The sequence below is a fragment of the Salmo salar genome, chromosome 09 (assembly GCF_965601325.2).
Source record: "Salmo salar chromosome 09, fSalSal1, whole genome shotgun sequence".
Lineage (NCBI taxonomy): Eukaryota > Metazoa > Chordata > Actinopteri > Salmoniformes > Salmonidae > Salmo > Salmo salar.
In genome coordinates this window covers 15,803,567-15,820,358 of record NC_138299.1, presented here as the reverse complement: position 1 = coordinate 15,820,358, position 16,792 = coordinate 15,803,567, and the positions used below count along the sequence as shown (strand labels likewise).

General features: G+C 44.1%; 1 protein-coding gene across 2 annotated transcripts in view; it reads left to right on the top strand.

Moving 5' to 3' along the window:
- Nucleotides 1-16,792, top strand: part of eipr1 (EARP complex and GARP complex interacting protein 1) — a 79,051-nt gene that overhangs the window by 12,281 nt on the left and 49,978 nt on the right. For both annotated transcript variants that reach the window (XM_014210324.1, XM_045723415.2), the window contains one exon: nucleotides 15,637-15,799. In XM_014210324.1, the coding sequence (XP_014065799.1) occupies nucleotides 15,637-15,799 (163 nt within the window). The remainder of the gene's footprint in view (nucleotides 1-15,636; nucleotides 15,800-16,792) is intronic.

Sequence of the window (16,792 nt, the reverse complement as noted above, 5' to 3'; positions counted from 1 at the left end):
CTTGACCTGAAAGGATGTTATTTAAGGTAGCCATCTAGGCAAGACAGTAGCCAGCCATGTCCACCCCTGTCCATGGCCTAGATAGGACACACACACATGACATACAAGGCCAGACTCACACCATGCTCCCAACAATTTCACGCTAGCAATTATGCTAAAGTAACATGTCACATTTCCCTCACACTCCTTCTGCCAACAGTTGCCACGAGGCAATTAAAAATCTAAAGGAACATGACTATTTGGACGAGGGAGAGAAGAAAAAAAATGTAATTAAATTTCTGAGTTCATTAGATGAATGCCTTTGGCCTTGGTGACAATCTGAATCACCTCTGGATGTACTGCCGTTTTGAAGAGAGAGACAGGGAGAGAGGCATTGAAAACAAGGCTGTGATACACGATATGTCAGTGTGCAGTTCAAAAGAGAAATGTAATTGCCATTACATCCAATCTAATGGAGCAGCCCCAGTCAAAGAGAAGCGCAGTGGAGGAGTGAAGATCATATGCCCCCATTCTACCCACTATGTCTCTGCTGCTGCTGACGCAAATTCATTTCTATCCACTATCTGATCTGAGAAGATAGGCTGTCTCTTGTGAAGGTGGTGTGGTTGGGGTGTGAACGTGGCATAGCGCGCAGTGGTAGACAGCGATGTGAGCGACTGCGAGAACAGGGAGGTGTGGAGGCCAGGGAAGGCCTCTAGGGGCAGCAGACACCAGAGGGAGAGAGGGCCACAGTCTCTCACTCTGTCTCTCATTCTGTCTTTCTTATTCTCTTTCTTTCTCCCTCTCTCTCTTTCTCCCTCCCTCTCGCTCTCTCTCTTTCCATCTCTCGCTCTGTCTCGGTCTCTCTCTTGTCAGCTGGGCTCTACATGCTTCAGCTCACACGATGACAGCTCCCGTTAGAGCACAGAGACCAGACCACCCCACTGCAGACAGACACATGCATGTCGCACACAAAATGTATATTTATGAATATTATTTCTGTCACTTGACTAGCTCCTGCTCTAACTACTCACTATTATACAAGAGATAATCAACAAGGGGCTATGCGTTCTCTGGAAAATAATGTATGACGTGGAAGGTTCCACGATGCACTAGCCCCGAGTTGATTATCCCACTTATACCAGGGCTATAATTAAGCAATAAAGCATGAGGGAGTGTGGTATATGACCAATGTACCACAGCTAAGGGCTGTTCTTATGCACGACGCAACACAGAGTGCCTGGATACAGCCATTAGCCGTGGTATATTGGCCATATAACACAAACCCCCGAGGTTCCCTATTGCTATTACCAACGTAATTAGAACACTGAAAATACATTTTTGGTCATACCTGTGGTACACGGTCTTATATACCACGGCTTTCAGCCAATCAGCATTCAGGGCTTGAACCACCTGGTTTATAATTTAACATATTTCTGGTCGAAATGTGTTCAACGTCCACTGAAGTAGCTAGCAATTTTATTATTATATATTTTTTTTGCCCCAATTTCGTGGTATCCAATTGGTAGTTACAGTCTTGTCCCATCGCTGCAACACCCGTACGGACTCGGGAGAGGCGAAGGTCGACAGCCGTGCGTCCTCCGAAACACAACCCAGACTCGAGCCAGGATTTCTGCTTAGATCACTGCGCCACTCGGGAGGCAGCTAACAAGTTTACTTGATAACCAAACAAACAGACTTGCTCGTTTAGCTCACAGCTTAGCAAACCAAACCATCAGCTTGCTATTGCCAATAATGCTTTCAATTCAACTTTTGCTTTCAAAAGCAGCTCAAGCATAGAACATGTAAGAATGAATTTCATAGCCATTGAATTATAACTTGCATTATAAGGAAATTATTTATGCTCTTCAATGTCATACAAGCCAATCAGAAATGACTATTCAACAATGCCATGTCATGGTATAAAGTCAATTTTAAAACGGGTTGTTTGAATCCTGGATGCTGATTGGTTGATAGCAGGGAGTTATTCACGATAATTCCCGCAAAATTCTATTGCAAGTATAAATGCGCATCCACTGTCCACCAGCCCAGCCAGGCGTTCATAAACTTAATCTGCCCTGCATATGAACATGACGAGACTAACAGCTTCTCTGAGCCAGGCAAATTCATTTATCAGGATCATTATAATGGATATATCCAAAGAATTGGCAATGAACAAAAACGCAACATGTGAAGTGTTGGTCCCATGTTTCATTAGCTGAAATAAACAATTCCAGAAATTTTCCATACGCACAAAAAGCTTCTTTCTCTCCAATTTTGTGCACACATTTGTTTACATCCCTTTTAGTGAGCATGTCTCCTTTGCCAAGATAATCCATCCACCTGACAGTTGTGGCATATCAAAAAGCTGCTTAAACAGCATGATCACTACACAGGTGCACCTTGTGCTGGGGACAATAAAAGGCCACTCTAAAATTTGCAGTTTTGTCACACAACACAATGTCACAGATGTCTCAAGTTTTGAGGGAGTGTGCAATTGGCATGCTGACTGCAGGAATGTCCACCTTTTAACCTTTATTTAACTAGGCAATTCAGTTAAGAACAAATTCTTATTTACAATGACTGCCTACAACAGCCAAACCCGGATGACACTAGGCCAATTGTGCGCCGCCCTATGGGACACCCAATCATGACCGGTTGTGATACAGCCTGGATTCGAACCAGGGTGTCTGTAGTGACGCCTCTAGCACTGAGATGCAGTGCCTTAGACCGCTGCATCACTTGGGAGCATGCAGTCATTTTTCTACCATAAGCCACCTCCAATGTCGTTTTAGAGAATTTAGCAGTCTGAGATCAGCCACCTGGACAGCTGATGAAACTGAGGAGTATTTCTATCTGTAATAAAGCCCTTTTGTGGGGAAAAACTCATTCTGATTGGTTGGGCGTGGCTCCCCAGTGGGTGGACCTATGCCCTCCCTGGCCCATCCATGGCTGCGCTCCTGCCCAGTCATGTGAAATCCATAGATTAGGGCCTAATGATTTTTATTTCAATTAACTGATTTCCTTATATGAACTGTAACTCAGTGAAATTGTTGCATGTTGCCTTTATATTTTTGTTCAATATAGAAACTAAGGTACTTTTTACCACTTTTTCTCCCCAATTTCGTGATATCCAATTGATAGTTAGTCTTATCTCATCACTACAACTCCCATGTGGTCTCAGGAGAGGCGAAGGTCGAGAGCCATGCGTACTCCGAAACACGACCCTGCCAAGCCGCACTGCTTCTTGACACACTGCTCGCTTAACTCGGAAACCAGCCACACCAATGTGTCGAGGAAATACTTGCAACCGAAGTGGTGTCTTTAGAGCACGATGGGACAAGGACATCCCAACCGGCCAAACCCTCCCCTAACCCGGACGACGCTGGGCCAATTGTGCACCGACTCATGGGTCTCTCGGTCGCTGCCAGCTGCGACACAGCCCGGGATCAAACCCGGATCTGTAGTGACGCCTCCAGCACTGCGATGCAGGGCCTTAGACCGCTGCGCCACTAGGGAGGCCCCCGATACCGACCCTACTGTTATGCTTGTTTACACTGAACTGCACTGAGGTCGGAAAGTAATTACGGTTACATTAAGACACCGTGGAGCCGAATACACTGTGGAGAATTTATCAGTTATACTTTGGATGATGTATCAATACACACAGTTACTACAAAGATACAGGTGTCCTTCCTAACTCAGTTGCTGGAGTATAAGGAAACAGCTCAGGGATTTCACCATGAGGCCACTGGTGACTTTGAAACAGTTACAGAGTTTATTAATTGTTGTGATAGGAGAAAACTGAGGATGTATCAACAACATTGTAGTTACTCCACAATACTAACGTAAATGACAGAGTGGAAGACGGAAGCCTGTACAGAATAAAAATATTCCAAAACATGCATCCTGTTTGCAACAAGGCACTAAAACAATACTGCACATAGTTGATTTTATTAAAACACATAGGGTGTCTATCTATGGGAAAAATACACATTTAAAAAATTTCAGCAATCGATTGGCCGAAAGAACAGACGACCTATGGTCGGCCAAGATTTTTTTTAGTCTGGGTCAGACCTAATCCAAACACACCAACACAGTCGTGAAGAGGGCATGACGATGCCTCTTCCCCCTAAGGAGGCTGAAAATAATTGTCATGGGCCCTCAGATCCTCCTTTTCAAGCGTTGTGGTGGCTGCATCATGTTATGGGTATGCTTGTCAGTAGAGCTAAGCACAGGGAAAATCCTAAAGGAAAACCTGTTTATCTGCTTTCCAGCAGACACTAGGAGACAAATTCAAATCAAATCAAATTTCACTTTACCTTACTTATGAGTCCATTCCCAACAAATCAAATCAAATTTTATTGGTCACATACACATGGTTATCAGATGTTAATGCGAGTGTAGCGAAATGCTTGTGCTTCTAGTTCCGACAGTGCAGTAATATCTAACAAATAATCTAATAAATTCACAATGACTACCTTATACACACATGTAAAGGGATGAATAAGAATATGTACATATAAATATATGGATGAGCGATGGCCGTGCGGCATAGGCAAGATGCAGTAGATGGTATAGAATACAGTATATACATATGAGATGAGTAATGTAGGATATGTAGACATTTATTAAAGTGGTGTTATTTAAAGTGACTAGTGATACCTTTATTAAATCCTCTTATTAAATGTATTAAAGTGGCCAGAGATTTCAGTCTGTATGTTGGCAGCAGCCACTCTATGTTAGTGATGGCCTTGAGATAGAAGCTGTTTTTCAGTCTCTCGGTCCCAGCTTTGATGCACCTGTACTGACCTCGTCTTCTGGATGATAGCGGGGTGAACAGACAGTGGCTCGGTGGTTGTTGTCCTTGATCTTTTTGGCCTTCCTGTGACATCGGGTGCTGCAAAATACCAGTCTCGTCGTCTACAGTGAAGAGGCGACTCTGGGATGCTGGCATTCTAGGCAGAGTTGCAAAGAAAAAGCCATATCTCAGACTGGCCAATAAAAAGAAAAGATTAAGATGGGCAAAATAACACTGACACTGGACAGGGGAACTGCCTAGAAGGCCAGCATCCTGGAGTCGCCTCTTTGCTGTTGACGTTGAGACTGGTGTTTTGCGGGTTTAAACCGTACCAGCCAGCACCCAAAATTAGTACCGGAACTTATTTCAGTCCAAGTCAAGCAATGACAAGAAGCCTACTTTATGAAGTTTCCACTGGATCAGAGCATGACATGTTTCCCTTACACGCTGTGGTTATCGAAATGGAGAGTTGGAAAGATGTTTCAAATACATTAAGGAACTAGTAGAAAGAGGAGGAAGGGAAGCGCTACTAAGGTACACAATAGTAACATTTGGTAGACAGAATGTGCTCTTTGGTAAAAGGGGTGAATTGGTCATCAACACCCTAGATCTTTGTATGGCATGTTCAATAGAAACAAAGTTTTAAAAATCCGATGCGTTTCGGGCACTATTGTAAACTATTGTAATTTTCAATGGATGTAAAAACAGACTGTTTGCTTGCTGTTTTGAGGTGAAGAAAACATTACTTTGAGAAGCTCCACACGTCATTAGTGGTGGTCCGTTAAGGCAATCACAAATACTATCAGATCCCCAAATAGGCACATTTATACGCCTACATCTGCGCGCAGGCCAGGTAGCCTACAGGCCTACTTCTATGCGTGAGCATCATTACTCAACATTGACAGGAGTGCTCCAAACAAAATACAATAACTAAATTGACAGAACTCGTAATTGGAATTATATAAACCAAAAGTTGTTTCTCACAAGTGTAGAATAGGTTGTGCGCTCTGCAAACAATGTGTCCACTCTGACAATGAGAACAGGAAGACTGGAATAATAATATTGAATGCATTAAAATAAATGACCGTAACCAATGTAACAAACATTGTAGATAAAACAATTAGGAATTAACGGTAATGTACTACTGGTGATATGTATTGGGGAATTGATATATTGTATTGGGAATGAAATAAGTTCCGGTACTAATTTTGGGTGCTGGCTGGTACGGTTTAAACCCGCAAAACACCAGTCTCAACGTCAACAGCAAAGAGGCGACTCCAGGATGCTGGCCTTCTAGGCAGTTCCCCTGTCCAGTGTCAGTGTTATTTTGCCCATCTTAATCTTTTCTTTTTATTGGCCAGTCTGAGATATGGCTTTTTCTTTGCAACTCTGCCTAGAATGCCAGCATCCCAGAGTCGCCTCTTCACTGTAGACGACGAGACTGGTATTTTGCAGCACCCGATGTCACAGGAAGGCCAAAAAGATCAAGGACAACAACCACCGAGCCACTGTCTGTTCACCCCGCTATCATCCAGAAGACGAGGTCAGTACAGGTGCATCAAAGCTGGGACCGAGAGACTGAAAAACAGCTTCTATCTCAAGGCCATCACTAACATAGAGTGGCTGCTGCCAACATACAGACTGAAATCTCTGGCCACTTTAATACATTTAATAAGAGGATTTAATAAAGGTATCACTAGTCACTTTAAATAACACCACTTTAATAATGTCTACATATCCTACATTACTCATCTCATATGTATATACTGTATATATTGTGATATGCACTCCCAATCAAAAAAAAATAAATCACACAATGAAGTTATGAAACAATGAACGGGTGAGAGCGGATTCTGGAGAGAGAAGTGCATCTGGGCGCATGGTCAATCTGACTGTGCATTGGCCGTGCAGCATTTACGGGGATATGGCCTCAGCAGAAGTCAGGGCGTTCCTACTTATTGCGCTTCGCGGAGCAGTGCAGAGCTGTTGTCAAGAAAGTGATTTTGAGTTTGTGTTTATATTGGATGTACCGCCCCCACCTACCGTCAACCAATTTGGGAGGTGCATTGATATGCTCGATTTGGCCACTGCATGCCCCGCAATTGCTTCACACCCTCCATATGAGGCCTCCGACCACATTTTTGAATCAAGCATACATTGGCTTTTAGTCTAGGCCTCCGCAATGGACTAGTTCACTGAGATGGGCTCAAATATATACAGTACCAGTCAAAAGTTTGAACACACCTACTCATTCCAAGGTTTTCTTTATTTTTACTATTTTCTACATTGTAGTATGAAGACATCGAACTATGAAATAACACGTGGAATCATGTAGCAACAAATCAAGATATATTTTATATTTGAGATTCTTCAAAGTAGCCACCCTTTACCTTGATGACAGCTTTGCACACTCTTGGCATTCTCTCAACCAGCTTCATGAGGTAGTCACCTGGAATGCATTTCGACTAACAGGCCTTGTTTGAAGTCAATTTGTTGAATTTCTTTCCTTCTTAATGCATTTGAGCCAATCACTTGTTGTCACAAGGTAGGGTTGATATACAGAATATAGCCCTATTTGGTAAAAGACCAAGTCCATATTATGGCAAGTCCATCATTACTTTAAGACATGAAGGTTGGTCAATCCGGAAAATGTAAAGAGTTTTTCAAGTTTCTTCAAGTGCAGTTGCAAAAAACATCAAGTGCTATTATGAAACTGGCCCTCATGAGGACTGCCACAGGAAAGGAAGACCCAGAGTTACCTCTGCTGCAGAGGATAACTTCATTAGAGTTACCAGCCTCAGAAATTGCAGCCGAAATAAATGCTTCAGAGTTCAGGTAAGACACATCTCAACATCAACTGTTCAGAGGAGACTGCGTGATCAGGCCTTCATGGTGGAATTCCTGCCAAGAAACCACTACTAAAAGACAAACAATAAGAGAATTTATTGGGCCAAGAAACACGAGCAATGGACATTAGACCAGTGGAAATCTGTCCTTTGGTCTGATGAGTCCAAATTTGAGACGCAGAGTGGGTGAATGGATGATCTCTGCGTGTGGTTCCCACCGTGAAGCATGGAGGAGGAGGTGTGATGGTGTGGGGGTGCTGTAACGGTCGTCGTAGGAAGTGGACCAAAATGCAGCGGGTACATGAATGCTCATCTTTATTTTATGATGAACATTACACAAAAACAACAAAATGAAAAAACAAACGACAGCTAGACAGTCTTGCAGGCTAAACATAACAATGCAAAAACAACCTCCCACAATAAACACACCCCTATACATAGGACCTACAATCAGAGGCAACGAGGAACAATCTCAATTAACTAAACACCCTAGATCTAACATAGAACCTAACCAAAAACCCCGGACTAATCTAAACAAACACCCCTCTACAAAACACATATACCAACAAACCCCGAACCACATAAAACAAACACCCCCTTGCCACGTCCTGACCAAACTACAATAACAAATGACACCTTACTGGTCAGAATGTGACATTACTACCCCCCCCCCCCCCCCCCCCAAAAGGTGCAGACCCCGGATGCACCTCACACAAAAAAATTTAATAAATAAACACAAATAAACCCCCCAAACTAAAGGGAGGGAAGGGAGGGTGGCTGCTGTCTCCAACGGTTCCCGTGCTACACCCCCCCCCCCTCCCCAAACCTCCACAGGAGGTGGCTCAGGCTCTGGCCTTAGTCCCCCACCTAACCTGTCCACCCCCGCTGAATGCCTCTGGCTGAAGCGCATTGCTGTAGACCTCGGGCAGAAGAGCGACTCTGGGAGCTCCGGACTGTAGGGCGACTCTGGGGGCTCCGGACAGTAGGGCGACTCTGGGGGCTCCGGACAGTAGGGCGACTCTGGGGGCTCCGGACAGTAGGGCGACTCTGGGGGCTCCGGACAGTAGGGCGACTCTGGGGGCTCCGGACAGTAGGGCGACTCTGGGGGCTCCGGACAGTAGGGCGACTCTGGGGGCTCCGGACAGTAGGGCGACTCTGGCTGCGCCGATTCCGGACTGTAGGCCGTCTCACTCGGTTCCGGACTGTAGGCCGTCTCTAGATGGGGCACTGTCGCCGGACACTCTGGACGGGGTACTGTCGCCGGAAGCTCTGGACGGGGTACTGTCGCCGGAAGCTCTGGACGGGGTACTGTCGCCGGAAGCTCTGGACGGGGTACTGCGCACTGAAAGCCTGATGCGTGGGGCTGGTAGTGGAGGTACCAGACTGGAGACACGCACCCCAAGGCTAGTGCGAGGAGCAGGAACAGGACGAGTTGGACTGGGCTGACGCACTGGAAGCCTGGTGCGTGGGGCTGGTACTGGAGGTACCAGACTGGGGAGACGCACCTCAGGGCTAGTGCGAGGAGCGGGAACAGGATACACTGGGCCGTGAAGGCGCACTGGCGGACTCGAGCACAGTACTGGCACCACCCTTACTGGCTGGATGTCCGCTTCCCCCTGGCAAATGCGGGACGCTGGCACCTCGCACACCGACTTGTGAATGCTCGGCCTCGATGCCGTGCGTATCACTCCATAGCACGGGACCTGACCAGTAATAGGCTGCCTCCGATAAGCACGGGGAGTTGGCTTGGGGCTTAACCCTGTCCCAGCCAAACTACCCGTGTGACCCCCCCCCAAAAAAACATTTCTTGGGGCTGCCTCTCAGGCTTAAATGCCAATCGTGTACCCCTGTAACAGTCCCAGTTTTCTCCAGCCTTCCTCCATGGTCCCTTTCCGGCTAATATCTCCTTCCATGTCCACGACTCAAAATAATTCCTTTCATGCTCCTTACTCCGCTGCTTGGTCCATTGTTGGTGGGAGGTTCTGTAACGGTCGTCGTAGGAAGTGGACCAAAATGCAGCGGGTACCTGAATGCTCATCTTTATTTTATGACGAACATTACACAAAAATGAAAAAATTAATGACAGCTATACAGTCTTGCAGGCTAAACATAACAATGCAAAAACAACCTCCCACAATTCCCACAACAAACACACCCCTATACATAGGACCTTCAATCAGAGGCAACGAGAAACAGCTGCCTCCAATTGAAGGCCCAATCTCAATTAACTAAACAGAACTAAACACCCTAGATCTAACATAGAAATACACAACATAGAACCTAACCAAAAACCCCGGACTAATCTAAACAAACACCCCTCTACAAAACACATATACCAACAAGCCCTGAACCACATAAAACAAACACCCCCCTGCCACGTCCTGACCAAACTACAATAACAAATGACCCCTTACTGGTCAGAAAGTGACAGGTGCTTTGCTGGTGTAACTGTCAGTGATTTAAAAAAAAAAATGTTATTCAAGGCACACTACCACAGTATTCTGCAGCAATACGCCATCCCATCTGGTTTGGGCTTAGTGGGACTATCATTTGTTTTTCAACGGGACAATGACCTAACACACCTCCAGGTTGTGTAAGGGCTATTTTACCAAGAAGGAGAGTGATGGAGTGCTGCATCAGTGCTGCATATGTGGGAACTCCTTCAAGACAGTTGGAAAAGCATTCCAGGTAAAGCTGGTTGGGAGAATACAAAGAGTGTGCAAAGCTGTCATCAAGGCAAAGGGTGGCTACTTTGAAGAATCTAAAATATATTTTGATTTGGTTACTACATGATTCCATATGTGTTATTCCATAGTTTTGATGTCTTCACTATAATTCTACAAGGTAGAAAATTGTAAAAATAAAGAAAAACCCTTGAATGAGTAGGTGTGTCCAAACTTTTGACTAGTACTGTGTATATATACACTACCGTTCAAAAGTTTGGGGTCACTTAGAAATGTTATTGTTTTTGAAAGAAAAGCTAACATTTTTGTCAATTAAAATAACATCAAATTGATCAGAAATACAGTGTAGACATTTTTAATGTTGGAAATTACTTTTGTAGCTGGAAACGGCAGATTTAAAAAAATGGAATATCTACATAGGCTTACAGAGGCCCATTATCAGCAACCGTCACTCCTGTGTTCCAATGCCACGTTGTTTTAGCTAATCCAAGTTTATCATTTTAAAAGGCTAATTGATCATTAGAAAACCCTTTTTCAATTATGTTAGCACAGCTGAAAACTGATTTATGAAGCCATAAAACTGGCCTTCTTTAGATTAGTTGAGTATCTGGAGCATCAGCATTTGTGGGTTCGATTACAGGCTCAAAATGGCCAGAAACAAAGGACTTTCCTATGAAACTCGACATTCTATTCTTGTTCTGAGAAATGAAGGCTGTTCCATGCGAGAAATTGCCAAGAAACTGAAGATCTCGTACAATGCTGTGTACTACTCCCTTCACAGAACATCGCAAACTGGCTCTAACCAGAATAGAAAGAGGCGTGGGAGGCCCCAGTGCACAACTGAGCAAGAGGACAAGTACATTAGAGTGCCTAGTTTGAGAAACAGACGCCTCACAAGTCCTCAACTGGCAGCTTCATTAAATAGTACCCGCAAAACACCAGTCTCAACGTCAACAGTGAAGAGGCGACTCCGGGATGCTGGTCTTCTAGGCACCAATAACTTTCTAGAGCTGGCCGCCTGGCCAACCTGAGCAATCGGGGGAGAGGGCCTTGATCAGGGAGGTGACCAAGAACCTGACGGTCACTGACAGAGCTCCAGAGTTCCTCTGTGGAGATGGGAGAACCTTCCAGAAGGACAACCATCTCTGCAGCACTCCACAAATTAGCCTTTATGGTAAAGTGGCCAGACGGAAGCCACTCCTCCATAAAAGGCACATGACAGCCCGCAGAGTATTTTGTGTAGCTTACTTACTTCTCGTGTTCTTATTTTTATTTATTGTGTGTTTTTGTTCTACCTTATGTTATTTGTAGTACTACATTGATATTGATTACTGCATTGTTGGGTTTTGAGCTTGCAAGAAATGGATTTCACTCTACTTGTGCACGTGACATTAAAATTTGAAGCTTGAAAATAATAGTGAGTAGTTAGAGCAGGAGCGAGTCAAGTGAGAGAGTCATTTATACCGTGGCATTGTTGAATACTCATTTCTAATTTGCTTGAAGGGCATACTAGAGCATACAATATTTAAGTGATATTGCCCGAGAAGCCAGTGTCTCGGTCCGGCAAACCGTGCTAATATATCCTCCGAACACCGGCTTCGAAGGCGTTATCACTTTTATACAACGGGTTACCAATATATTCTGGCCGTCATGCATTCTATCGGTTCGGTTGCCAGAGATGCGACACAGTTGTTAAGTCTTTTTGTTGTAAATCTATGGACGCGACCCAGTCGTTCATTCTAAATGTTCCGTTGCCATGATGGCTGGCAACGTTCTTATCCTTTGCTTGGTAGCTAGCCAGCTGTGGCTAACACAGTCACGGAAAACAGTGCAGCCAGAATAACAGCAAAGTAGCTGAATTTGCATTTTCTAGTGATTTTGGGTGGGATACATCCATAACAAGCTAATGATGTGCAATTTTGCCTGGCATAGAACATTTGCTCTCTTGCCAGGCCACTGTTCAGAAGAGATGGCCAACTACACAGCTAACATAATGACTTCAAACTGAAGCTGGAATGACAGTAAACTATCTGTATTTCTGTGTTTTTATATTCACATTTCTTTGTATAGGTCCATTAAAATGATGCTGATTCATGATTTCGACTGGCTGAGAAGAGCTGCCAGCCTGTCTGTCTCGTCCTGACTACCGACACGTTCATTACTATGGGACAGCTGGATATCGAATTTCAATATTGAAACAATGTTGCAAATGTCAGAGAGGTTTATACAAATCTCCGCTGTTGAAAACTAAATGCTAGTCTAAAACAGACGGGAGATCATGTCTAGATGCTTTTTACAGTGTAGATCTAGTATATAAATTGCCTGGCTGAGCTGATGAGACAATGGATTTAGCCAGTGGTAACTTGTGAAATAGACACTGGCTGGAATGCGGTTTTAACCAATCAGCATTCAGGATTAGACCCACTCGTTGTGTAATGCACGGTATTATTCAATGGCTATGAAATTCATTCTTATATGTTCTATGTTTGAGCAGCTTTTGGAAACAAAAGTTGAATTGAAAACATTATTGGCATTGTTGAATTCGATTTTCTTAATAGCATACAAGGACTGATGGTTTGGTTAGCTAAGCTAGCAAGTCTGTTTGTTTGGTTACCAAGGCAACTATTGTAGCTATCTATACTGAACAAAAATATAAATGCAACAATTTCAACGGTTTTACTGAGCTACAGTTCATGTAAGGAAACCAGTCAATTGAAATGAATTCATTAGGCCCTAATCTATGGATTTCACATGACTGGGCAGGCGGCGCAGCCATGGGTGGGTCAGGGAGCGAATAGGCCCACCCACTTGGGAGTCAGGCCTACCCACTGGGGAGCCAGGCCCAGGCATTCTGAATGAGTTTTTCACCACAAAAGGGCTTTATTACAGACCGAAATACTCCTCAGTTTCATCAGCTGTCCGGGTAGCTGATCTCAGACAATCCTGCAGATGAAGAAGCCGGATGTGGAGGTCCTGGGCTGGTGTGGTTACACGTGTTGTGCGGTTGTGAGGCCGGTTGGACATACTGACAAATTCTCTAAAACGAAGTTGGGGGAGGCTTATGTTATAAAAATTAACATTCCATTATCTTGCAACAGCTCTGGTGGACATTCCTGCAGTCAGCATGCCAATTGCATATTCCCTCAAAACGTGAGACATCTGTGGCATTGTGTTGTGTGACAAAACTGCACATTTTAGAGTAGCCTTTTGTTGTCCCCAGCACAAGGTGCACCTGTGTAATGATCATGCTGTTTAAGCAGCTGTCAGGTGGATGGATTATCTTGGCAAAGGAGAATTGCAGACTAACAAGGGATGGAAACAAATTAAGCTTTATGTGCATATGGAACGTTTCTGGGATCTTTTATTTCAGCTCATGAAACATGGGACCAACAGTTTACATGTTGCGTTTTATATTTTTGTTCAATATAGTAAACTTGCTAGCTACTTCAGTGGATATTGAACACATTTCTAGCAGTACATTTCTAGCGGTATATCCGTTAAATTATACCCCATGGCTTCTGTCATAACCTCTACGTAACAGCCACTGGCAGCCTGTGGCGCGATTTTCAAAACCTTAAAAATCCTATTACTTCAATTTCTCAAACATATGACAATTTTACAGCTATTTAAAGACAAGACTCTCGTTAATCTAACCACACTGTCCGATTTCAAAAAGGCTTTACAACGAAAGCAAAACATTAGATTATGTCAGCAGAGTACCAAGCCAGAAATAATCAGACACCCATTTTTCAAGCCAGCATATAATGTCACCAAAACCCAGAAGACAGCTAAATGCAGCACTCACCTTTGATGATCTTCATCAGATGACAACCCTAGGACATTATGTTATACAATACATGCATGTTTTGTTCAATCAAGTTCATATTTATATCAAAAACCAGCTTTTTACATTAGCATGTGACGTTCAGAACTAGCATACCCCCCGCAAACTTCCGGGGAATTCGCTAACATTTTACTAAATTACTCACGATAAACGTTCACAAAAAGCATAACAATTATTTTAAGAATTATAGATACAGACCTCCTCTATGCACTCGATATGTCCGATTTTAAAATAGCTTTTTGGTGAAAGCACATTTTGCAATATTCTAAGTACATAGCCCAGGCATCACGGGCTCGCTATTTAGACACCCGGCAAGTTTAGCACTCACCATAATCATATTTACTATTATAAAAGTTTGATTACCTTTTGTTGTCTTCGTCAGAATGCACACCCAGGACTGCTACTTCAATAACAAATGTTGGTTTGGTCCAAAATAATCCATCGTTATATCCGAATAGCGGCGTTTTGTTCGTGCGTTCCAGACACTATCCGAAATAGTAAAGAAGTGTCGCGCGCATGGCGCAATTCGTGACAATAAAATTCTAAATATTCCATTACCGTACTTCGAAGCATGTCAACCGCTGTTTAAAATCAATTTTTACGCCATTTTTCTCGTAGAAAAGCGATAATATTCCGACAGGGAATCTCCTTTTCGGCAAACAGAGGAAAAAATCCCAAAGGCGGGGGCGGTCGGGTCATGCGCATAAGCCCAGTGTCCCTTGATCGGCCACTTGAGAAAGGCGATAATGTGTTTCAGCCTGGGGCTGGAATGACGACATTCTGTTTTTTCCCGGGCTCTGAGCGCCTATGGACGACGTGGGAAGTGTCACGTTAGAGCAGAGATCCTTAGTAAATGATAGAGATGGAAAAGAAGTTCAAGAAATGGTCAGACAGGCCACTTCCTGTAAAGGAATCTCTCAGGTTTTGACCTGCCATTTGAGTTCTGTTATACTCACAGACACCATTCAAACAGTTTTAGAAAATGTAGGGTGTTTTCTATCCATATGTAATAAGTATATGCATATTCTAGTTACTGGGTAGGAGTGGTAACCAGATTAAATCGGGTATGTTTTTTATCCAGCCGTGTCAATACTGCCCCCTAGCCCTAACAGGATAATTAACTCTGGGCTCTATGCGTTCTCTGGAAAATAATGAAACTCCGTCGAAGGTTAGTGCCACTCCGCTAGCGCGTCGTGCAACACACCTACCACGTCATGGATTATTTTCCATAGAATGCACAGGTTGATGATTCCTTACGTATATCACAGGACACTAAGGAAATGTATTTGAATGAAAGCACCTACAGGGATCTAGCTGCATCAGGTTTTTTTAACCTTCGTAACCTGGTCCCTGATGCGGTCCCACAGACCTGGTCCCTCTGTACCACTATACATTCTGGTTTTCATTCTCAAATCCATATTATGAGTGAGTCCCCACCCACCTCAGGTGTCTAACACTGACTTTGTCTCCTGTCCACTGCAGCCAGTGAGAGTCGCGTAGTGACGTGTGGGGCTGTATGGAGGATGCCCCCAGAGTGGGAGTCAGGGAGCCACGAGTCCCCAGACGACCCCCACAACTCCCACAACCCCCAGAACCTGGAACTCCTCTGTCACCTTGACAACAGCGCCCATGGCAACGCCTCCAGGTAGGCTGCTCTGACTGTCGCCTACAACTACAATACTGTATACAACACAGTTATATCTATTCAACCCTGAAACTATAGGGTTTCCACGACCCCGTTTCGATACTTTTCTCTGCTCTTTTCTCCTTTGTGTTCTTTTTCCCCTCTATTTCCCCTCGTTCTCTGTTCCTCTATCTCGTCTTCTCTCCTTCTCCCCCTCTGTCTCTCTCCCCTTCTCCATTTGACTCTATCTCTGTGTATTTTGTCTTTCTAAATCTATGGTCCTGCCTCACCATGTATACCCCTATACCCGCTTATCTTCCTCTATCTTTAAATCTTTCTATCTCTCATTCTCCCTCTTCATCTCGTTGTTATCTCCCTCTGTCACTTGCCCCGTCTCGCTCTCTCTCATGTACTACTGAAGTGTATCCTGGTCTATACTTTACAATACTATGTTGTGAAGTGTTGAGTGACCTACATATCCCAGGGCTCAGCCACTGCTCAGGCCGTTGTCTTATATGTAGCTGTATACACTATATTCACCATCCATTTATGGTGCAGGAAAATAACATCAATACTCGTCCCTTTTTAGACTTCAGTAGCTGCCTCATCCCTTTGGAAGGAAGATTGCATTTTGGCGTTCCAAATTAAATACCCCATTTCCATTTTAAGAAACTTCCCTGAGCAGTATTTAAAAAAATATATTTTAGAGGCTGCAATTTATTTTGTGCATGTGTGTTTGTGCAAAAGCCTTCAGTTGGGTGAGTGAGGTGGGGCTCTGTGGTGGAGATTGATGGTTCTGCTGTCTGCCATTCTGACACCTCCAGAGCTGCAACACTCTCAAGGGCATGATAGTGTGTCTGTGTGTGTGTTCTGTGAGTCTTGCAGCCTTCGCTTTGTTGTATTGGCTCTGAGAGATGGATGGCTTTGGTTTGGTGCCCACCTCGTCCATCTCTTTCATGCTGCAACCCCCGCCGTCTCTGACTACGCTGGCAGGAGCACAGCAACCAGCAGAGG